The sequence below is a fragment of the Hemiscyllium ocellatum genome, chromosome 24 (assembly GCF_020745735.1).
Source record: "Hemiscyllium ocellatum isolate sHemOce1 chromosome 24, sHemOce1.pat.X.cur, whole genome shotgun sequence".
NCBI lineage: Eukaryota > Metazoa > Chordata > Chondrichthyes > Orectolobiformes > Hemiscylliidae > Hemiscyllium > Hemiscyllium ocellatum.
Window position 1 is genome coordinate 27,724,972 of NC_083424.1, and position 24,060 is coordinate 27,749,031.

Below are 24,060 nucleotides of genomic sequence, written 5' to 3' on the forward strand. Positions count from 1 at the left end.
TGCCCGCCAAGTGCCGCTTTACTTTAACGGTTTCTAATCTCGCAGTTGGCAAACAAACGTAGCTATATAATTTTAATTATTAAGTACGTTACGAGAGAAAAAAAATAATACACCGTTATGGTGAATTATCATAATTCAGGCGTTAAGTGAGGAGCTCCAGGCGGAGGGAGGTCCGCAGCGCCATTTTTGATGCTGTTAACGCCACTGCTTTAGTGTCGCGTTCACTCAGACCTGATCGGACAGAAGAAGATGAACGTTATTGACCATGTTCGGGATATGGTGGCCGCTGGCCTTTACTCCAACGTGAGGTTACTCAGTAGCCTGTTACTGACTATGAGCGACAATAATCCGTAAGTGGTTGGTTGCTGCTCGCGAGTTCTCTCTCATTTGATTCTGTGTATCCGAGCCCCCTCCCCTTGACATGGTTTGGTTTTAAAATGCAGTTTTACTCCCACCTCTCCGAAAAACTCCCCAAGCCTCTTAAAAGTTTCAGAATTAAAATGATTTTGTTCTAGTCTCAAAGTGGGAGATGAAGAATTGGAGTGTGACGGTCTAAGTCTTTGATTGCATTATCCTTACGTGTTCGAGCCAGTGCAGTATTGTCACCTCATTAGAGTGATTTACGTCTTCACAGCTTAAATCAATTCGATGGGAGTGTTAGTCTTTAAATATAGGAATAAAATGCTAGGTGGTAGAAGTCATGCTCCATTAACTAAGGCCCTGCTTAGACTGTTACCTGAAGTAAAACAGAGTTCTGTGCCGAATCCCTTAGGAAGAATATGTAGACCTTGGAATGCGTGCAATATAGATTTATTTGAACGATACCTCTATTGCAACAAAGAAATAAACAAGAGAGGGATTTTTTCTTTTAAAAGTAGACATTGGAATTTAAAGGTTAGGGTGCTTTTCAAGATAGGGTGATATTAGGACACAGTTCTTCTTATAAAGCATCATAGTCATTTGGAACGCTTCCACAAATGACAGTGGATGCTAGATTAATTAATTTGCAAGTTTAAATATATTTTTGAGTGATTAATTTCTAAAGACTAGAGAATGTAACCAAAAATGTTGGTTTTGTGCCCCCAAAACATTATATTCAGTTAGGAAGTTTGAATTCAGTCTTGCTTCTTTGAATCCCTCCCTATCTCTACATCTTTGGCTTTTTGTACCTGCAACCCTTGTTTTTCCTCACCTCTTGTAGCAGACCTTTCAACTTGTTTTTGGGCAAAGTCATTATTGCTAAGCTTTCAGTAATCTTTGCAATTCTCACCATAACTTGACTTTTCTGTTTTCTCTCCAAACCATGTAAAGCATGATGGGCTGTTTTCTGTGCTAAGATTTTTTTTTGTTATAATTTGTTGATCTATTGAGGGTGGTATGTGTATGGAATGAGCTACCTTAAGAGACAACTTTTTCGTGCAGAAGGTGATGCCAGAGGTAGTGTTGGAGGCTGGTACAGTTATAACATTTAAAAGACATCTAGATGGGTATATGAATAGGAAGGATTTAGTGGGATATGGGCCAAGTGCTGGCAAATGGGACTGGTTGGGATATGTAATTGGCATGGACAAGTTGGACTGAAGGGTCTGTTTCTGTACTGTACATCTCTATGATTGTATGACTGTATTCTTGGGATAGTCTGGTTTGTTTTTTTGGAAAACTTGTCTTGGATAAAATGTTAAATCTAGGGTCCTGTCTGCCATTTCAATGTTAAAAGTTCTATTAACCTGCTCAGAGAACTGGAGGAATTCTGATGCTTGGTTAATGTACCTTCCTCAACTAGCAGTGTTTTTAAAAAAAACAGTTTATCTCATTGTTTCTAGGATTTTGATTCTGCAACTTGCATACTACATTTCCCTGAGTTTTGGTGTAACATGTCATTGAGTTTAATTGTATGTGAGAAGATGTAACCTTATCTGCATTGAGTAGAGGGACCTAGGTGTTCAGGTACAAAACTCTTTAAAGTTTGCATGACATATAGACAGGGTGGCTAAAAAGGTGTTTGGCACACTTGCCTTCATAGCTCAGCCGTTTTAAGTATAGGAGTTATGAAGTCCTGTCGAGGACACTGGTGAAGCTTCTTCTGGAGTACTGTGCAGTTCTGGTGGCCCAGTTATAGGAAGGGTATTATTAAATTGGAGAGGGCTTGGGGAAAAAAAAAATTACAGGATGTTGCTAGGTGTGGATGGTTTGAGTTATAAAGAAAGATTGGATAGGTAGGGTTAATGATAGGTGTCTTTTCCCTAGGATGGTGGATTTCAAGACTAGAGAACATATTTTTAAAGTAAGAGGAGAGAGATTTTAAAAAGTCATGAGAGACAAATTGTTTACACAGAAGGTAGTTTGCAAGTGGAATGAACTTCCTGAGGAAGTGTTGGGTGTGGTGCAATTACATCGTTTAAAAGACATTTGGATAAGAACATGAATAGGAAAGGTTTGGAGGGATATGGGCGAGGCACAGGTGGATGGGACTAGTTTAGTTTGGGATTATGGTTGGCATGGACTCTGGATTGAAGGGTCTGTTTCTATGCTGTATGACTCTATGATGGTCTCCTGAAACAAACTGATGATAAACCTCTGGAAAGAAAAGAGAGAAATGCAAATGTTTGTCATTGTATATGAAGAACTTTTGAGGGAAGCATTGGCCTAGTGGCATTATCAATGGACTATTAATGCAGGAAATCTGGGAACATTCTGGGGATGTGGGTTCAAATCATGCCATGACAGATGGTGGAATTTGAATTCAATAAAAACTCAAATTAAGAGTCTAATAGAGATCATGAAATCACTGGCAATTATTAGGAAAACTCAACTAGTTCACGAATACCCTTTTGGGAGGGCAACTGTCATCCTCCCCTGATCTAGCCTATATGCGACAGCAGTGTGATTGACTTTTAACTGCCCTCTGGGCAGCTAGGAATGGGTAACAAATGTTTGTCTAGCCAGCGGTGCCCACATCCCATGAATGAACAAAGAAAAAACTTTAAGAATTTCTGACAGATGTGCTGAGATGTTCTGTGACAAGTGCCTTTTATCAGAGAAAATTAACTTTTTGATAGAATTATCTTCTTTCTTTTTTAAATTTGCTCATGTTCTGAATGTTAACCTGACTACTTGACTATGGTTGTTACAATAGGAAATTGGCATTCCCAGACATTTGCATTGTTCCTTCTATTGTGATGTGGCACAATTTGTTGTCACTGATGCTTTGTTTCTGAAATTATTGTATTTAACCCTACATTCTTTACCTGATGCTGGTTTTCTTGAACAGCAGACTGTTCTGGAATGGAGCAGCATGGTTGAAGCTTCAGTTAAAACTGACTGACAGAAGATCAGGGAGCGAGCATGGCTTTTGAATTGGGTGGGGGAGGGAGGGAAGAGGGAGTAGGATTAGAGAAAGTTGGGACCAGTGAAGGGGAAGAAAAACATCCTTTACATAGAGAAGGAATCATCAGGCTAGTACACTAAATATGAGTGGACTCTAACTCATTTTTGCTATATATGGAAAGAGGAGTGAGAAAAGCACACAATATTGATCTGCTATTCTTGTAACTTGTTTACTGTTAACTCCATCTGTTGCCCCAAAATTCTTGTAAAATTTGTCAATTTTCTAGGAGCTTGCATATTGGACAGTTGTGTGCACCAGTAGGAATGAGGAAGGCTGTAATGTAGGTGCACTTAGACCATATGGACTCCAGAAGATCTTAAATTTGGCTCACCAGCACCTTGTCAAGGATAATTAGAGATAGACAAAAAAACAAATTGGCCTTGTGAGAAATGCCCGTATCCTGAGAATAAATAAAGAAAAACTGAGGCAGCATTTTCGAGGAGTGTATGCTATTCTTAAAAAGTTGTAAAGAGAATTGAAAAGAGAAATTGACATTAGATTTATGATATAAAATTACCTTGGGAAATTTGTCTAATTTTATTAGTTGTGTTCTTGATGGCCATCCTTTTTTGGTCTTTCAAGAAGTAAGGATTGCCAGTAATTTCACAGATGCACTAACTATGCTTTGTTTGTTCTTTTTGTTCTCAGAGAATTATTTTCTCCAGTACAGAAGTATCAGCTACTGGTCTACAATGCAGATTCTCTCTTTCATGACAAGGAATATCGTAATGCTGAATCTAAATATAAAATTGCTTTACAACAGAAGAAAGCTCTAAGCAAGACAACAAAAGTGAGACCAGCTGGTGGGAGTACTCCCTCAACTCCACAAACACAGGTAGTGTGTACAGAACAGAATAACATGCTGAGTTAACTTTATTGCCCCCTTTTGCTGTTGCTGTCTCTCCATGAAAGCTATCAGACCAGAGAAATTTCACAGTTTCTGTTTCTTTTTTCATATGTTTTATATCTACACCATTTTCCTTTTACAGAGGTTTTTAAGTTCTTTATGGTGAAATTATTTGTTGCTGATAGAAAAGTTATTGAATTACTCTCATTTGTAACTGCATGATTACATAGTCCACAGTGGAGGTGAAAGGCAAAAGAAATATTTTCTGACAGCTAGACTCCTTCAGGCATGGCCAGGACTCCTTTTTCAGTGTTAAATCAAAAACAAAATCAGTTATTTAGGCATAGAAAGCAGGTCATTGATTAGAATTTTTAAAATGCCATGTTGCAGTCACTTTTCTGATTAGCTACGTTTGCTTCTCTGAAAGTACTTCTGCTCAGATGTGTAATCAGCCTGCTTTAGTGGATAAATGGTACAATCATCAAACAATGAACAGAAGCTGGCCTCTTGAATATACTTCACTATTTATTAAGATCTTGGCTGATTTGAATGTGACCACAAATCAACATTCCTGACTGCCCTGTTAACCTTTTACCCCTTGCTTATCAAGGACATAGCCCCCTGTGCCTTTAAAAATATTGAAAGACCCTCATCAAGAAGAGTGTTCCAAAGGCTCATTACACAGAGGAAGAAATAAATTCCTCATCTCTATTTTAAATGGGTGACTCCCTGTTATTAAATAGTTATTTCAGCACACATCTACCCTGATTAGATAATTTTAAATTATACACAAGTCGTACACAAATCCAGGTTTTTACCATCTCTACCCACCAATGTCCTAATACAAGGATCACAGCAATGAAAATGAAGAATCATTGCTGTCCTGGTTCTAGGAAAAGGAAAGTGACATCTAGCAATCCAAAATCAGTGATTTTCTTATTCTCAGTTTTGGTAGCAAATTGAATGGTCCTCCAATCATTTATTGTTTGACAGCTGGAATTGAACATCAGTGGAAAGCGTAAATTTGCTAAACTGTAAGGCTTATAAACATTCCTAAATATGTTATTTAATTGATGTTGTTTGAGACTGTGCCTTTGGTAGAATAAAATGTAGTGTGCTAAACAAACTAACTGAGATTAAATTTACAGGAAGTTGATAGCCTAATGGTATTGCCACTAGAATATTAATCCAGAGACCCAGGTGATGTCCTGGGGACCTCGGTTCGAAACACACCACAGCAGATGGTGGAATTTGAATTCAATAAAAATCTTGAATTAATCCATTGTTGGAAAGCCCATCTGATTCACTAATGCCTTTTGAGGGAAGGAAACTGCAGTCCTTACCTGGCCTGGCCTACATGTGATTCCAGACTCTCAGAAATGTGGTTGACTCTTAACGGCTCTCTTGGCAATTAGGGCCAGCCCTAATCCATGAATGAGTAATAAAATAAGAATGTGGACTTGTTGGGCCATCGGGCCTGTTTCTGCACTGCAGCGAATCTAATTTAATCTAATCTAGAATTGTTACAATGCCGCAAGATGCAATTTATCCCATTATGTCTGTGCCAACTCTCCAAATGGGCATCGCTTTGAGTACCATTCTCCCAGTAACCCTGGTCCATCACAGCATTAGCAGTCCAGGTTGGATTCCAACCTCTAGCGACTATTTGTGTGGAGTTTGCTTTTACTTCTCGTGTCTGCATGGGTTTCCTCCCACAGTCCAAAGATGTACCGGTTAGGTGAATTAGTCATGGGAAATGTACGGTTACAGGGATAGCATGGGGGGTGGGTCTGTTTGGGATGCTCTTCGGAGGAGCGGTGTGGACTTGATGTGCTAAATGTGCTGGGTCCACGCTGTAGAGATTCTACGATTACTGTTCCAAAAACTGAATTTGTAATTTTTATACAGAATTATTTTTGTAAGTTGACCATCAGTAATGGTAGTGTGACTAAGTGCTCCATTCTAATGGATTCTGCTTTTGTGTTGGAATACAAGACATCTGTGCCAATGTGTAAATTGCTGCCATGTGCGTTTTTCAAACTATTAGTTTTCATTTTTAAAAAATAACTCTCTCAATAGCCAATTTCAAATCCATATATGGTCTGTAGAGAGTTTGTCCATGTGAGTTATGGAGCATCCGCAGTAGAGAATAGAATACTTCCATATTTTGCTTTCAGTTTTGGCTGCAGTATGAAGCATCCTGTGCTTTCGCCCACCCCCATAGTTTAATGACAACTGTAAATCCCTCCCAGGGATCAGGAAATGCTTTGCTGAGTTGGCCATTAGCAAGAAACTCTCTTAGTTCTCCATTTTGCGTTGGGAATATATGAATTAAGAGTAAAAACAGTAATATCACAGCCAATTTTTTTTTCAGTTCAGAATTCCTTATTCCTATCAGTCCTTGGTGGCCTTTGGTTCCCTTGCCTCCCTCCATTTTAGAAATATTCAACAAACCTACTTCCAATATTCTAAGGCAGTGTTCCAAATTTGCATAAGTTTCCTCTCATCTTAAAGCGTTCGACAAGACTCTGTGCATGGTAGACTGGTTAGTAAGGTTAGATGACATAGGGGAGCTAGCTAATTGGATACCAAATTGGCTTGAAGGTAGGAGACTTGAGACACAAATTTCAAAGAATTATATACCTGAATCCCTAGGTCTCTGTTCTGCAACACTACCCAGGGCCCTACCATTAACATAAGTAGTATAAGTCCTGCCTTTGTTTATTTACTTAAATGCAATACCTTGCATTTATCCAAATTAAACTCCATCTGCCACTCCTCAGCTCATTGACCCAACTGATCTTCGTAATCTTAGATAACTTTCTTCACTATCCACTATACCACCAATTTTGATGACACCCGCAAATTTACTAACCATGTCTCCTGTATCCTTGATGCGAATCCTTGATGCGAATCCTTGATGCGAATCCTTGATGCGAATCCTTTCTCTGGTGACCAACTAACCACTGACATCCATTACAAGCCCACTGATTCTCACAGCTATCTAGACTACACCTCCTCCCACCCTATCTCCTGTAAAAAAAAAAAACACCATCCGCTGTTCTTGATTCCTCCCCCTCCGCCGCTTCTGTTGCCAGGGAGACCTAATTTCACCTTAGAAAATCCCAGATGGCCTCCTTTTTCCATGATCGCAATTTCCCTTCCCACATGGTCGACGATGGCCTCCAGCACATCTCCTCTACTTCCTGCACTTCACCCTTGAACCCCATCCCTACCAATGCAACAAGGTCAGAACTCCTTGGTCCTCACCTTCCACCCCACCCACATCTTCCGCTATTTCCGCCACCTACAAACGGACCCCACTTCAAAATATATTTTTCCCTTCCCATCCCTATCAGCATTCCAGAGACCATTTCTTCCAACTCCCTCATCAGGTCTACGTCACCCCCCCCCCCCACCAGCGCACACCCCACTCCAGGCATTTTTCCCTGCCACCACAGGAAGTGGAAAACTTGCAACCACACTTGCGTCCAAGGCCCCAAAGGATCTCTCCAAATCTGACAAATTTACCTGTACCTCCAGAACATCTCTGGGATACCCACACCAAACAACCAACCGATCAACCCCATCGCCCCGTGGCTGAACACTTCAACTCCCCCTCCCACGCCACTAAGGACATGCAGGCCCTGGGTCGCCTCCATTGCCAAACCTGACGCCTGGAGGAAGAATGCCTCATTCCGCCTTGGGACCCTGCAACCAAAAGGGATTAACATGGATTTCACCAGATTCCTCATTCCCCTCCCCCTACATTATCCCAGTCCCAAGCCTCCAACTCAGCACTGTCCTCCTGACCTATGCATCGCCTTTCCCGTCTATCTGCTCCACCGTCTTCACTGACCTATCACCTTCACCTGATTCCTGAAGAAGGGCTTATGCCCGAAACGTCGAATCTCCTGTTCCTTGGATGCTGCCTGACCTGCGCTTTTCCAGTAACACATTTTCAGCTCTGATCTCCAGCATCTGCAGACCTCACTTTCTCCTATCACCTTCACCCCAAATTTCATCGACCTATCACCTTCTCCCTGACCTTCATCTACCTATCGCATTCACAACTATCTCCCCATTTCTCCACCCCCCCCCCCCCCCCCCCCCCCCCCCCCCCCCCCCGGCCCCCCCCCCCCCCCCCCGGCCCAGAAGCCTATTCCTGATGAAGGGCTAATGCCCAAAACGTCAATTCTCCTACTCCTCGGATGCTGACTGACCTGCTATGCTTTTCCAGCCCCACACTTGCTATCCTTTATATAAATGACAAACAAAAGTGGACCTAGTACCGATCCCTGCAGAACACCACTGGTCACAGGCCTCCAGTCCGAAAAATAATCACCCTCTGTCTCCTAGTAAAGCCAACTTTGAATACAATTGGCATGCCCACCCTGAATCCCATGTGATCTAACTGTACTAGTTAATCTACTGTGTGGAACCTTATCAAATTTTGGACTTTCCATGTCCACCTTGCGAAGACCATTCAGGATCCTATAAACTTGAATCAAATCAACCCCTACTCGAGTGAAAACAACTCCAGCCTGTCCAATCTTTCCTTGCAACACAGCGTTCTCATTCAAGATATCAGTTGAGGAAATTTCTTCTCAACCGTCTCTAAGCATTTACACCCTTCCTTAAATAAGGAGACCAAGATTAAACATAGTTTTCAAGATGTAGCCTAGCAGTGCTCTATATAAATAATGCAGAAGATCCTTTTATATTCAATTCCAGTTGTATTAAATGATAATTTTCGTTGTCCGCCTTAATTATTTGCTGTACCTCCCCAAAGTTACTTTGTGACTCATCCTGATCCCTCATTGCTTCTGAATTCTGCAGTTGTTCATCATTTTAAATAGTAGTCTGCTTTTTTCTTAACTTTAGCAAGAAGAGTATCTTTGTTCTCTTGCATGATACTTCACCTGTTAGATTTTTACCCATTCACTCAACCTATCTATATCAATCTGCCTCTTGATTATTGTTATCTTCACAATGAACTTACTTTCCTCTCTGTCATCTGGAAATGTGCCATCATGTTGTCAATCCCCTCATCTAAGTTGTTGATATAAATTGTAAAATGTTGAGGGCCAAGCACAGACCCTATTCATCCTACCTATTTAAAATAGACCCATTTATACAAACTGATTTTTCTTTTTGCCATTCAGTTAATCTTCTAACCATGCTAATTCTAATACCATGTGCTCCTACTTTGTGCAATAACCTTGTCAGCTTCATTGAACTGTATCTTCCATTGTGCACTGCAGTTCATGTTTTAAAATCTGTTCACTACCAGTTATTTAGAATAGTCAATTCGCAGAATTCACATGTATGACTTTACATAACTAGTTTATGCTTGTGAGAGTTGGATTATTTTAACTCTGCACTTGAACAACTGCGATATGACAGCCAAAAACACAAGAAATAGAAGACTAAATCCAAAATGAAGAAAGAAACAAGTAGGGGTTGATACTACAATTTGAATTGTTGAACTCTGTTCTGCATCCAGTGATTGGGGAATACTTAACTGAAGGATGAAGTACTTTTCCTCAAGCTAATGTTTAGCTTTATTGGAATGCTGCAAAACGCTGAAGATAGAGAAGTTAACATGAGAGCAAACTGAAGGGGTAAAATTACATTAAATGGAAACTCCAGACTGAACAGTGGTGTTTCACAAAGCAAACACCCAATCTTTGTTTAGTCTTCCCAATATAAGGAAGATCTCATTGAGAGTGGGGAAAAAAAAGTATATTACATTTGAAGAAATACATGCAAAATCCCTTTTTCACCATGGTAGAATGTTGAGAGTTTTGGACAATATGGAGAGAGGAGCTAAAAAGCCAGGTGTTGCATCTTCAATGCATGCTTGGAGAGTGTAATGAGAAGGGGAAAGTGTTAGAGTGATATAAAAGAGAATGGGATGGTCACTACAGGAAGCTGAAAGGGAAGATGTGTTTGGTGGTAGCATCATTTGGAAGGTCGTAGAAACGGTAGAGAATGCAACATTGAACATAGAGGCTGGTAGGGGGAAGACTTAGGTGAGAGTTGAGTGCAGGAAATGGAATGGATAGGATCAATGTGTTGGAATCACTCAGCAAAAAAGAACACATCAGCATCTACAGGTGTAAAAGATTGCTGAAGTGATTGAGCTGGATCAACTGGGAGAATAGATTGGAGTCCTTACAGGGAGTTGATAGTAAGTGTACTAATACTGGAAATCTGAAACAAATACAGAAAATCTTGGAAATACACAGCAGATCTCATCTGTGGATAGAGCAACAGAGTTAATATCTTGTTTTTTGACAGTCACTGGTTTTATACTGAATGTTGATTGCAGTTATTATGAGCTGAAAATATGTTGCTGGAAAAGCGCAGCAAGTCAGGCGGCATCCAAAGAGCAGGAGAATCGACGTTTCGGGCATGAGCCTTTCTTCAGGAATGCAGTTATTATGATCCCAGCTGATGGTAACACTGGGAAAGTTAGATCTTAGAAAGGAGCCTGACTTTGCAGTTGTTTACCTTGGTATTTGGTCACTACAATATTGGGGCATATGTTTTTCAATTGGTCTCCATTTAAGGAAGAAGTGACAGATCTTCTCGTTTAATCGCAGACACTGCTGACATGCTGAGAACTCAGCAATTTTTTGTTTTTATTTCAGGAACCTAGATCCATTATATTTTGCTTTAGTTTACTTTGGAATAGTTGAGTTTAAAGTGATAAATCCAGTTGTAATGGATAATGGGTGAAGATGGGTAGGGGTATGATGGTGGTGGAAGTAATGCAGGGCTCAAATCTGATTGGAAAGATTAAAGCATCGAGTTGTGGGAAAGATGAGGACAGAACTTAAGCTAAAAATTTAAACTTTGGAAAGGAGAGAGGTTGGTTGTAGGGTGTTGGAAGGGTGACAGTTTTGTGAGACAGAGGTTGATTTAACTATTGAGCAATTTGAATGGTTAGCAACTTTATGGGAATGCAGAAGCAAGAGGTGAATCTTAAGGACAAAAGAAGTTCAGGAAGGAGAATCTAGGGAAAGACACTGCCAATAATAGGGATTTAGAGGAAAGAATTTGGCAACGGGAAGGACTGGACAGCTACAGAAATGAGTTCAGTCAAGTGATGAAAGAATGTTGTGCTGCATGCACTTATTAGAGACTCATCACACGAACTGGTTCTGCCTGAATGCACATGAATTGGTTCTGCTTGAATGCACCTTCTTCATGATAACACTCTATCAATGGCCACCAGAAAAGCAGATCTAGCTAATATTGCACCTGGGAAAGGATGCACAGACTTAGGAAGCAAAAGGAATAGAAAAAAAAATTGTGGTTTATCCAACTATAGTGTGGGTCTTAATATCCAAGCATAAACGTCCACTACATTGAGATTTGATGTGTCTGAATAACTAAATAAAACAGAACTATAAATGTCAAACAAATTTCCATAAATCTCAAATCCGTAATTGTGTTTTAAATGCTTAAAGCATTGACACTTACTGTCTCTAAAATAGCATGTATGTACTAGATATAGCATAGGTTTGCTTGTTTGAAGCTAACAGTTGCTGTGGATCAATGCAACAAATTGCTTTTTTGTACTGGGCAGTATTTCTTTTTGAACATTAATAAAATTGACATGGAGGCAGCAGGCTGTTACTTTGAGATGCTGGTCATGAATGATCATGTATAAGTGCAGTTTTTGTTTGTATGAGTGGTTGCCCATAAGTCTGCGGTGAGCTTCCAGTTTCACTAAACTGCTTCAGGGAGAACAGTGTCAGAGATTGGTGACTCTTCAAAAGGAACAAAGGGAAATTAGAGGGTGATCTATAGGCCAGTAGAATGCCTTTTACATCCTGATTTAAGAACACTGGTAGCAACTTGTTGACTTTTATCAGGGCTAGCTCATGGTGTGAGTGAATGGAAGTACTTTTAAAACCAGTAGGATGATAGAATCTCATTTTGAAAGTTGTCTTGTTTGGTAAGATAATACTAACATCCTGGAAGAAATTTCAGTACTTAAATTATATGGTTCCTTTTGAATCTCTTGGTATTAGTAAATTTAATATTGTTTCCAGTTTACAGACTTGATTTTTTAGAATAAGCTAATAGGTAGTACGTGTACTCCAAATGTAGCATCACTTTCTACTATGATTCATAGAAGAAGGGATTTAGAGATTTTTTGATATATTCTACCTAAACTTTAATTTGAAGTAAAATGACCAAAAGCTAAGTAGCATGAACATTGACATTACATGTAGTACTGACATTTCCCCGGTTGTGAACAGGTTCTGTTCTGCAGTCTGTTTGCAAGTCAATTTGTTTTCAAGTTGGAGCATAATTCAGAACAATGGAAAGTAGCCGTTTGTGAATACAGGAAATGCCCATATGTTGGGTCTTTAGATTTTAAAACTCTATGGGGTCATGTTTTAAATTTCCCAGCCAGGGAAAGTAATGTCTCTATCTACCCTGTCAAATTCCTTATGTTTCAATTATATCTCCTGTTGTTATTTTATCCAATTTATTCAGCCAGCTTTCTCATTCCAGAAACTAATCTAATCTAGTGAATTTACATAATAACATCCAATATGTAGACTAAACTTGTACATAGTATTCTAGGTGTGGTCTTACCAAATATCATACAATTGTAGCAAGGTTTCTTTATTATACTTTAGGCCAGATTCACATGCCATTTGCCTTTTGAATTGCTTTCTGTAGTTGCACACTTTCATCATTCCTTTTAGGTGTATATCTAAATTTCTCTGAACATATTTAAAAATCTTAGGTTTTTTAAAAAAAATGAAATATGCTTTGCTTTACACCGAAAATGAATAATTATACACTTCCTTACTTTATTCTGTCTGCCACCTTATTTGTCATTCATGTGTCCTCTTGCAACCTCTTCTGTCCTCATAGCTTGCATTACAACCTAGTCTTGTATCATCAGTAGATTTAAATATTGTACTGGGTCCCTTTATCTAAGTCATTAACGTAGTTTGTAAATAGCTGAGGTCCCAGCACTTACTTTTGTGGCGTTTCACTAGTTTGTCAATTTAAAAATGTCCCCGGATCCCTATTCTCTGCTACATTCCAAAATGTCTTTTGGAAGTCCGCTTTAAAGCGTCTTCCTAAATAGCTATTTCAACTCTTTTACACTTCATACCTATTAATTGTTTGCTTGAGGTGTTCAGCTTCCTGGATAGCAGTATTTGAAATGTCTTTTGTTCTTGTGTCAGTGTAGATCATAATTGTCAACGTGCCTGTTTTAGATTGCATCTTAGTTGAACCCATCTCCTCACTGAGCTCCTGTGTTGATGGATTTCCAGCAAATGTTTGGGCAGTGACCAGGAGCAGGAATACTGAATCTCTTCACCACTCTTTCCTGCTTAATAATCCCTCTATCACACAACAATTTGCACAATTCAGAAGTATACTAGGGTTCCTCCAAGAATGTGCATTTTTGCACCGTTTTCTTTTTCTCATCTACATGCTGCTTTGGTGATATGATATTATGATCACAGCTGGTGATACTACTGGGTAATTCAGATCCGAGAATGAAATGATCTATCAAGCCAGATTTATTTTACTTGGTTAAAGGCTGGGGATAGTTAGGGTTTGTCATTGAGATTAATTCACAAGAGGTTGTAGTTTCTTTAGCAACATAATGGAAGTTAATTAAGCATTTTTAAAAACACAAGCTACCTAAATAGAAAAGATAATTTGAATGATCTTAACAGCAAAATAAAGTTTCAGCCTCTTTTCCAATACTATTTCTTAGAGATTCAAGTTCAAAGACTCCTGTCTCAATTGTTCATGGGGTGGACATAACTGACATCTGACAGTTTCTTTGGACTGTGGAGGCAATGAATCCATTCAAAGTCTGCAAATATGAACTTTTCATGCATCTGAGAGTCTAAACTTTCTCCATTTTAATAACCTGCCAATTCCTAACCAAACTCTCCATAGTTTGGAATATTCACAAACTAAACTCTGTTGTGTTGAAGTGACTTATTCTTTGCATTACCTTAAGATTTTCCTGAACTAAACTCGCTTCTGAATCAACTGTATCTTCCAAAATTACAAAAAAGTCAGTTCTAGATTATTCTACGTTGAGGACCTATAGAACATACATAGGAAAACAGACCATTCAGTCCACCTTGTTCACATTGACCAAACATCCCAATCTAACCTAGTCCAATTTGCCAGCATTTTGCCCATATTTCTCTAAACCCTTCCTATTTGTATACCCATCCAGATGTCTTTTAAATGTTGTAATTGTACCCACTTCTACCATTTCCTCTGGCAGCTCGTTCTGTATGCATACCATCCTCTGCGTGAAAAGGTTAAGCTTCAGGTCCTTTTAAACTTTTCCCCTCCTGCCTTAAACCTATTCTGTGTAGTTTGCCACACCCCCCATCCTGGGAAAAAGACTTTCGGATATTCACCCTATCCATGCCACTTGTGATTTTATTAACCTCTATAAGATCACTTCTCAGCCTCTGACACTCCAGAGAAAAAAGCCCCAGCCCATTCAGCCTCTCCCTATAACTGAAACCCTCCAGTCTTGGCAGCATCCTTGAAATCTTTTCTGCATACTGTCAAGTTTAACAACATCCTTCCTATAAAAGGGCAATTGAATTGTATGTGGTATTCTAAAAGTAGCCTCACCAGTGTCATATACAGCTGTAACATGACATGCCAACTCATCTACTTAATGTTCTGACTGATGAAGGCGAGCATGGCTTGGGTCACCTTCACCACCCTATCTACTTGCATCTGTTTGGTAACATTCCCTATGGCTCTAGCATTAACTATATAAGTTCTGTCCTGGTTTGCCTCTTAAATGTTAAAGTTTTACCCAACTTGTTATAAGTCTAACAGTATAAACAGCTTTTCATAAATTGCAGCCAATTGCTTTCAGACAAATGCTGCATTCAGAACTCTTGTATCTATCCAAACTCTCTCTTTTGTATTCGCCCATCACCCCTTTGCTCACTGACTTGCATTGGCTCCTGCTTTTTTTTTAAGGTTTTCATTCTTGTTTTCAAATTCTTTCATAGTCTAAATTTTTCCCTTATTTCCATAACCTCATCAAGTCCTGCAATCCTCTGAGATCTCTGTTCTTCTCTAACCTCTTTCATTGCTTCACCATTAGCAGTTGTGCAGTTAATTATCTAGGTCCTAAACTCTGGAATGCCCTCCCTAAATCTTTTAAATCATTGTATCCCTTTCTGTATTTGAAACTACTGCTTAAAATCCACCTGTTTGACTAAACATTTAATCATTTATTCTAATTATTTTGTATGTGCCTTGCTGTCAGATTTTGTTTTGATAATGTTTATTTGGTAAAGATGCTCTAAGCATAAGTAGTTACAGTGATGAGGCCAGGAGTAATGCCCCTACAATTTCCTCGTAAGGTAAATCATTATTTGGCAGGAATCCAACCTGGTATCTTGTTGATCTAATTGGCTGATCTCCTCATTGCTTTAACCAGCTCACTGGCTGAGCAAGCTCCTGTCTAATACGAGTGCAACGAGAAATTCACCAAAGATACTTGGAAGGCCTTCATATTATTCATAATCACAAAAGTAAAATTGTTAAGGCAAATAAAGAGATGAACCGAGTTATTTTCTTGATCAAATTTGACCTTAATTACTGTTTTGAGAACTAAGTTTGATTAATTGAGCTAATAGCATTGGGGTACAATATTAAGTTTATTTTGGGGATACACTCTGAAAATTTGATGTCACTGTTCTCAAGCCATAAATCTATTTGATTCACACATTTTGAAGATGTGATTCATATTGCTGACATGCAGAATTCTGAGAGTTCTTAACTATCCCAATAGACTACATATGACCTCTTTTTATGGAACATTGTTAAATACCATTGATTTACAACTTCAGAAACAAACTTTTAAACGTCTTAATGCTTGACAACTTGGGAAAAACAATAAATCTTTCTTGTTGACTTCCAATATGATAAACCCTGACTACAGCAGTGAGAAGTGCTTCCCTGTAAATTGGGGAGAGTTTGGGTGCACTACAGTGATTTGATCTTTTCCTCATTGTTAAGTTTTTTTTTTGAGGAACTCCCAGGCTGTTCTGCAGCACAGCTTTTAAACTTGTTTTAATTGTAGGTAAACCTGAATCTAGTTACATGGTCATAGACTGCCTGTTCAAATGGAATTGAGTTAAACTGTACACAGCCCATCCTAGTAGGATTGACAGTCTTGTTTCCCTGAAGCACATTAAAGAACTGTTTTGTTTTTTAGAGCAATTTGACTGCATTCTTTGTTATGTTCTGTTTTTATTCACAACCCAGTTATCAGATTTATTGAATTTTATGCTTTGAGTACAGTACCATAAATATTATATCACCGTGTTTCTTCATTAAAGCAATGTTATGTTGGTTATAGTTTTGTCATTTTAAAGGGAGGTTTCATAAATATATCTGGATAGATGCACACTTGTTTAGAGTTCTGTTATTTAGTATTAGGAGAAAACCACTTCATTATTTTTATTCCCTGCCCTATCAGGGATGGGAACCGGGCAGATTTAATTAGTTTTCTCTAAGTTCATTTTTTCCTAAGTTAATTGCAGCAGTTTCATAGTTAGTCAGCTTGAGATCTGGTAACCCTAACCTGATGCTTGTAATCTGTGTAATTTAATGATGAATTATCCCTTAAAGTAGTAGTAAATCTAAATCAAAGTGTTGTGAAATATTTTAGCTGTTGGACAGGCTAGCAAAATATTTATCATCAATTATATGACATGCAGATCATTTTGACAGAATTGCTGTTTATTCGTAGATATTGCTAGCAAGATTCAAAGGCCCAGTTCTCATGTTTAGATTGTGTCTTTATAAGCTTTGTTTGACCTATCCTAATGGATCTGTTTTGTTTACTTTGTAGGGATGTCAACAGAGAGCCAGAAAAGTTTCAGAAGTTGGTAGCTTTTTTTCAAACATTTTACTTTGACTTATTTGTACCTTAGTTCAATAGCTTGTTTCACATTTCATCTTTATCCTTCACCACTTCAAAGAGCATGTAACTTAGTATGGTTTGTTTTATTAATTTCTTCATTGTATATTCGCGCACACATTTCTCTGTATGTGAAGGAACCATTGACCAGTATAGGCTACATCAGGTTAGCTTCACAAGAAGTAGTAATTTCTCTTTAAACTATTACCATCCTGGAATTGGTTGGATACCAAGATATTTAAGGGGAAGCTGCTGCTATAGTCTATAAACTAGGTATCATATTTTACTACTTATTTATTGCACACTTGCCTGGGCTTTCCACTTCAATGAGAAAGTGAGGATTGCAGATGCTGGAGATCAGAGCTGAAAATATGTTGCTGGAAAAGCGCCACAGGTCAGGCATGCTGGAAAAGCGCAGCAGGTCAGGCAAGCTGGGCTCCTGCCCAAAATGTTGATTCTCCTGCTCCTTGGATGTTGCCTGACCTGCTGCGCTTTTCCAGCAACACATTTTCAGCTTTCCACTTCAATGCCCAATCACAGTTTTTAATGATAATGGATGGAAAGTTGCAAACTGGTAAAACTGGTCATAATTACAGTTTTTCTAAATATATACCTGCCAAGTTGTCTGGATAGGACGATGTGCAGAAATGTCTTTTATTTTTTAAAAAATCCTGTACAGAATGTGTAAAATATTTGTCAGTTCTGTAATTTGTATCGAGAGCAGCAACATTGTTCTCTACTATTCCTGAATTGTTGAGAAAATATTCAAAGAAGCAATCAATGAAGAAAAATACCTTGTCTATGGCACTGTACAGTCAGAGCTTTAATGGAGTGATTTCTTCTGAGTCTGAGTAACAAGTAACTACGTAATTCAGGAACAGTCTTAAGTAACAATTTCTTATGTTAATTTTAGTGTCTGCCATCAGAGATTGAAGTGAAGTATAAAATGGCTGAATGCTATACTATGCTACGTCAAGAAAGGGATGCTGTTGCAATACTGGACACCATATCCACCAGGCAGCGCACTCCAAAGGTAACCTTTTCTTTGTTAATCTGATAAAATATTGATAGGTAGGAATTATTCAAGCATCCCAACAACCTTTTGTAATTATCTCTTGTTTTAACTTTGCTAGATATACAAAAATTTTTAATTTGCGAAGTTTTGTTAAGGTAATACACTATGTTCAAACATTTCGAACAGCTGTAAATCGATCATTCTGAATTGCAGTTTCTATGGCTATGTGATTAACTAAAGATGGTTTTGGATTTTCTGCGTTCTTATTTTTGTTTCTTTGTTTGAAACCAGTCTTAATGATAAAGCAGATTGATTTGATGTCTTGATTAGGCTTTAGCATGAATTCATGAATCCTGGGTGTGACAATTGACCGTAAACTGAACTGGATTAGCCATATATCTATTGTGGTTGCAAGAATAGGCTAGCAATCCTGCAATGAATAACTCGCCTCTTGACTCCTCAAAGTATGTCCACCGTCCACCATCCACAATGCACAACATGTGAATGTGATGGAATATTCCCCATTTTCCTGTATAAGGGCAGCTCCAATAACACTCGAACTTGAAACTATCAAGGACAAAGCAGCCTGCTGCTTGATTGACATCACAACCATAAACATTCATTTCCTCGACTACCTACACTCAGTAGCATCAATGTATATACGTTTACAAGATGCACTGTAGAAATTCACTAATACTCCTTCTAAACACACAACCACTACCATCTGGAAGGGCAAGGGAAACAAATACTTGGAAGACCACCACCTGCAAGTTCCCTTCCAAGCCACTCGCCATCCTGAAATAAATGAGTATCGCTGGGTCAAAATCCTGGAATTCCCCCTAAAGGGGTTGTGGGTGTACCTATACCAATTGCAGCAGTTCAAGAAGGCAGCTCGCCACCAACACCTCAAGACAACTAGGGATTGGCAATTAATTCTGGCCCAGCCAGCGAAATCTGCATTTCTTAAATGAATAAAAATGGTACTGAGCCATTTACTTTATATCGAATTCTTCTAACATTTGTACACTTTTCTCTCATTTTAAAGAGTTTTCACTTTTCCACAGAGTAAATTTTTTCCCAGATGCTTTCTCCCTTTTTTTGATTTCCACCGGGAGCACACTAACTGTGTTGAGAGTACTGTACAAGAAAACATTTTGCCAACAGTTTCTGGTATATTTTTTAGTGTATTCCTAATAGCTCACAAGAAACTTTGACAACTGTGCTGCCAGTTTTCCTCTTTCTTGCGAAGCTTCATGATTCCACTTCAGTCTGCCTGCACAGCCATTGACAACTCAGCAGAGTGGTGGACCACAGGAGTGAACTCAAATTTCACCAGTCTGTAGCACTGTGCTTCTGTTTAGTTTGCTTGTCTTCAGCTAGAAAAATTATACAACTGTAAATTTTTACATATTTTGTCATTGACTTTTTTTCCCTGTGATCTAGATTAATATGATGTTGGCAAACCTGTATAAGAAAGCAGGACAGGAGCGGTCAGCTGTCACCAGCTATAAGGAAGTATTACGGCAGTGTCCTCTGGCTCTGGATGCAATATTAGGTAGGTTTTTAAAATTAAAATCTCCATACATCTCTTACTGCTACAAATGACAAGCTAGAGAAAATTAGAGATGAGGAACAAGTGGGAGAAATGTAGCTTGGGAAGGAAGCTGAAATGAAATGATGTATGGAATAATGTAGAATGAGATTAGGTTCACATGAGCTGCATGGACTCATACTATGGCAATCCATCTTCTTCGACTTGAAAGTTTATAGCTGGCTCTTAAGAATTTAATGCTAATTATTTTGCTGCAAATAAATTTGGATGATAAACTTTTCTTCTGATTAAAGCTAAATGTTCATTGGCAGTTGCGTCTGCTCTGAACATGCTCCTATAAGAGTATTTTGGACACTGTAAATGTTTATAATATCAGTTTATGATCTTTGTATTGTTTACAGCTGTGCCAAATCATGTTTCTGTTTTCAGGGATGTACTCTGTCTTGAAGAATGCCATCAAGTCTTAGTTTAGAGGTGACTAACTATAAGGCATGATCTAATGGATCTGATTTTTTTTCCCAGTTTTTTAATTTGTTTATGGAATGTGAGGATCACTGACAAGACTGCATTTGCTGCCTATCCCCCATTACACTTGAAGGTTTAGTTGGTGACCTTACTGAACACTGTAGACCATCTGGTGTATGCACACCCTCTGCTGTTAGGTAGGAAGTACCAGGATTTCTGATCCTGGTGATTATGAAGGAATGGCATTATAATTCCAAGTCAGGATATGGTGTCTTGAAGAGGACTATTTCGGTTTTCTGAAATATGTACTTTTGTGATTGTAACGAGATAGTCAGGTGGGCATAATAAAATGTTAGCTCCCTAATTGGGGCTGTTAATCTGGTCCAGTCAAGGAGCCCTTGCTGACAGGAGTGATCTGAAATTTTAAACAAAAGAACCGGAGTGATGGGTTCTGTTCACTCCGACAGTTGACTCTGAGGGAGCTGCATCAGTGTCAGGAACTTTCTATGTGTAAACAAAGGGTGACTTGATGATGGGATGCCAATCTCTGGAGTTATTTCATCTACTACCCTTGCTTTCTGTGCTGGTAAAGGTTTCGGGAAGTGTTGTTGAAGGAAGTCTGCTGAATTATTACAATGCACTTTAATATATTCTACACTTTACAATGTACATGAGTGGTGGATGGAATAGATGATTGAGATGATGGGGCATCAATAAAATAAGGTTGTTTTGTCCTGCATGGCATTGAGTTACACTCATTTAGGTGGTGGAGAGTATTAAATGCAGACTTTACCTTGAAGATGGCAGGCAGGAATTAAGGAGTTGGGCGATGAGTTACTCACCAATGATTTTCCAATCTCTTGCTTGCTCTTGAAACAAGAGTACTTGTATGACTGGTCCAGTTTAGTTTGTGGTCAATGATAACATCCAGAGTATTGTTAATATGAGCTTCATTGATGATAATACCACTGGATGTCCATGGGCGATGGTTTGTAGCACAAATCTTACTTGCCTCTTAGTGGCCTAAGCTTAAATATTGTGTAGATCTTGCTGTGGGGAGAGATAGACTACTCAGAATTGGAGGAGTTACAAATGGTACTAAATGTTGCAGTTCCATTTCTGACTTCATGTTGGAGAGAAGGTCCTTGATGAAGCAGATGAAGATACTCAAGATATTACCTTAAGTGAATATCTTGGGACTGAGATGATTGTCTTGCTTCATGTTAGTGCGGAGACTTTATACTCCGATTCCCATTTAGTGCAGGTTTACTAGGGTTACTTGATGTCGTACTATCAATTACTGTGTTTGTGTTAAGAGCAATCACTCTGACCTCACCTCCAGAATTCAGGTCTTTTGTCTAGTTTTGGACCAAGGCTGTAATGAAATCTGGAGTTCAAAGATCCTGGATGAAGCCAAACTGAACATTGGTTGTTGAGCAAGTTTTTATGAACAACTCCCTTCCATCACGTTGGTAATGATCATGACTAAACCTATGGGTAGGTAGGATTGGGGAATTGAGAGGAAAAAGAGAGGATGCAGAGACCATGGCTGAATTGAATTTATTTGCCCTTTTCAGTGATGAGGCCCTCTTTTGCGCATAGATAAATGACAGTTTTGCTGTTATACTGAAAATAGCACAATTAACAGTGGAACATAAGGTCTTAGTATCTGCAATAATTTGCTCCTCCTCCTGAGCATTGCAGTTGGATGTTATTAGCCTTCAGGGTCCTTATTGCGCCTACACTGTTAAGTAGTTTCTTAATGTGGTGTAAAACAAACTAGTTATTGGGAACAAAATCATCTTTAAGTAGAATGGTATAAGAAAATCCTTTAACAAGCATGCAAAAAGATGACTGCAAATGACTCCTGTGTTCAAATACAAGTATATTCTATCCAAGTACTTTTCAAGTCATAGGTTAGCTATCCATGTCTTGCCTGTTTGTTTTCCAGGTCTCCTGTCTCTTTCAGTGAAGGGTGCCGAAGTAGCATCCCTGACTATGAATGTGATTCAGAGTATTCAAAATCTGGACTGGCTCTCTGTTTGGATCAAGGCATATGCTTTTGTTCACACTGGTGACAACACCAGAGCAATTAATACTATCTGGTAAGAAAATGTTGTATACTATGTGGAAGAGAGGAATGACAGTATCTGTTTTTCTACTAAATAGTTTCTTTTTTGGTCAGCCTTTTCTTGAAGTAGAAACATATCAAGACATTACAGTTTTGTTAAATTATTTTAAACATCCAGTACCTACTTTAAAGATAAAACGTATTGTCTAAATTTGGTCTGCACAGTTTCAGGAAGCCAGATATAAACTTGTACACTGAAAACCTAACAATCTGGTTATGTGCAAAAGCTAATTGGCACCCTCTCCATCCTGAGTATGGGTTTGGATGTGATCATACACTTAGATTCACCAATAAAATTCTATGCACCTCATTGGCTGAAGTTGTTTTGATCCCATTTAAAGTTCATTGGTCCTTCAATTTTTACTTGTAATTTCAAACACAGTAACTAAAGTTAGATCCTAAAAGGGATGTAAAATAAAAGGGTTATTTTAAGGGTATGTGGCTGATTTTTGTCAGTGGCTGTGCAGAAAGTAAGCTGTGGTTTAGGAATACTTATGGTGCCGCGCAAGTGTTTCTAAGTCTGAGCCTGAGTTCAGGAATCCCCCCTGCCACCGTCGAGGTGTATCATAACTTGTCTGAACAGGTTGATTTTAAAAACACCTGTTCCGCAGGCACATGATTATGGAAAAATGTCATACAAATTTATTCATTTGTCAAACCCACTGAGCAAAATATAAATGTTATTCTGCTATTTGTGGGTGGCACAGTGGTTAGCACTGCTGCCTCACAGCGCCTGTAGACCCGGGTTCAATTCCCGACTCAGGCGACTGACTGTGTGGAGTTTGCACGTTCTCCCTGTGTCTGCGTGGGTTTCCTCCGGGTGCTCCGGTTTCCTCCCACAGTCACAAAGATGTGCGGGTCAGGTGAATCGGCCAAGCTAAATTGCCCGTAGTGTTAGGTAAGGGGTAAATGTAGGGGTATGGGTGGGTTGCGCTTCGGCGGGTCGGTGTGGACTTGTTGGGCCGAAGGGCCTGTTTCCACACTGTAAGTCTAATCTAATCTAATCTAAACTGAATTGAATTTTAGTATTTTTAACTGTACTGAATGTTTTTGAGCAACATTGAATTATCATTCCATAATCTGTTAATTTCAAGCTTTCTTCATTTAAAAATTAATGTTTTACACCTGATTTATAGCCCACTAAGATGTTAATACTCACTAACTGTTGTGAATATTTCTTTGTAGAAGAAAGACCCAAAGAGCAACGTTAATATGGTAACCTTCCAATCACTGCACTATTATTAATAATCAGTACACTGTTACAATTATTTTATGTTTTCAGCTCCCTGGAGAAGAAGTCGTTATTGAGGGATAATGTTGATTTAATGGGAAGCCTAGCAGATTTGTATTTTAGAGTGGGTGACAACAAAAATGCTATATTAAAGTTTGAGCAAGCTCAGATGCTGGATCCGTACATAATTAAAGGTAAGTACTATACAAATGACTGCCAAAGCACTTGCAATTTCTAGATGTTTGAGCTACTTATCTGTTTATTCATTTGCAGTTTCAGTGTTTAACGTGGAGGGCTGAAGATTTTATAAATTTATTCTTCCATGGGATGACCGTGTTGTAGGGGCAAAGTTGCCCATCCCTAATTGCCCTTAAATTGAGTGGCTTGCTGAACTGAAGCAGGCCATTTCAGAAGACAGTTCAACTGCATTACAATGATCTGGACTCTGATGTGGACCAAAC

At 38.8% G+C, this 24,060-nt stretch overlaps 1 protein-coding gene across 2 annotated transcripts in view; it reads left to right on the top strand.

Moving 5' to 3' along the window:
* Window positions 1–184: 184 nt before the first annotated feature.
* anapc7 (anaphase promoting complex subunit 7) overlaps window positions 185–24,060 on the top strand; it is a 46,849-nt gene continuing 22,973 nt past the window's right edge. The window contains exons 1-7 of one of the 2 annotated variants that reach the window (XM_060843988.1): window positions 185–350; window positions 4,037–4,223; window positions 17,137–17,169; window positions 18,119–18,238; window positions 19,664–19,775; window positions 22,189–22,342; window positions 23,651–23,793. In XM_060843988.1, coding sequence (XP_060699971.1) covers window positions 250–350; window positions 4,037–4,223; window positions 17,137–17,169; window positions 18,119–18,238; window positions 19,664–19,775; window positions 22,189–22,342; window positions 23,651–23,793 — 850 coding nt within the window. In that variant the 5' untranslated portion in view covers window positions 185–249. The remainder of the gene's footprint in view (window positions 351–4,036; window positions 4,224–17,136; window positions 17,170–18,118; window positions 18,239–19,663; window positions 19,776–22,188; window positions 22,343–23,650; window positions 23,794–24,060) is intronic. The other variant, XM_060843989.1, reaches the window with a different exon arrangement.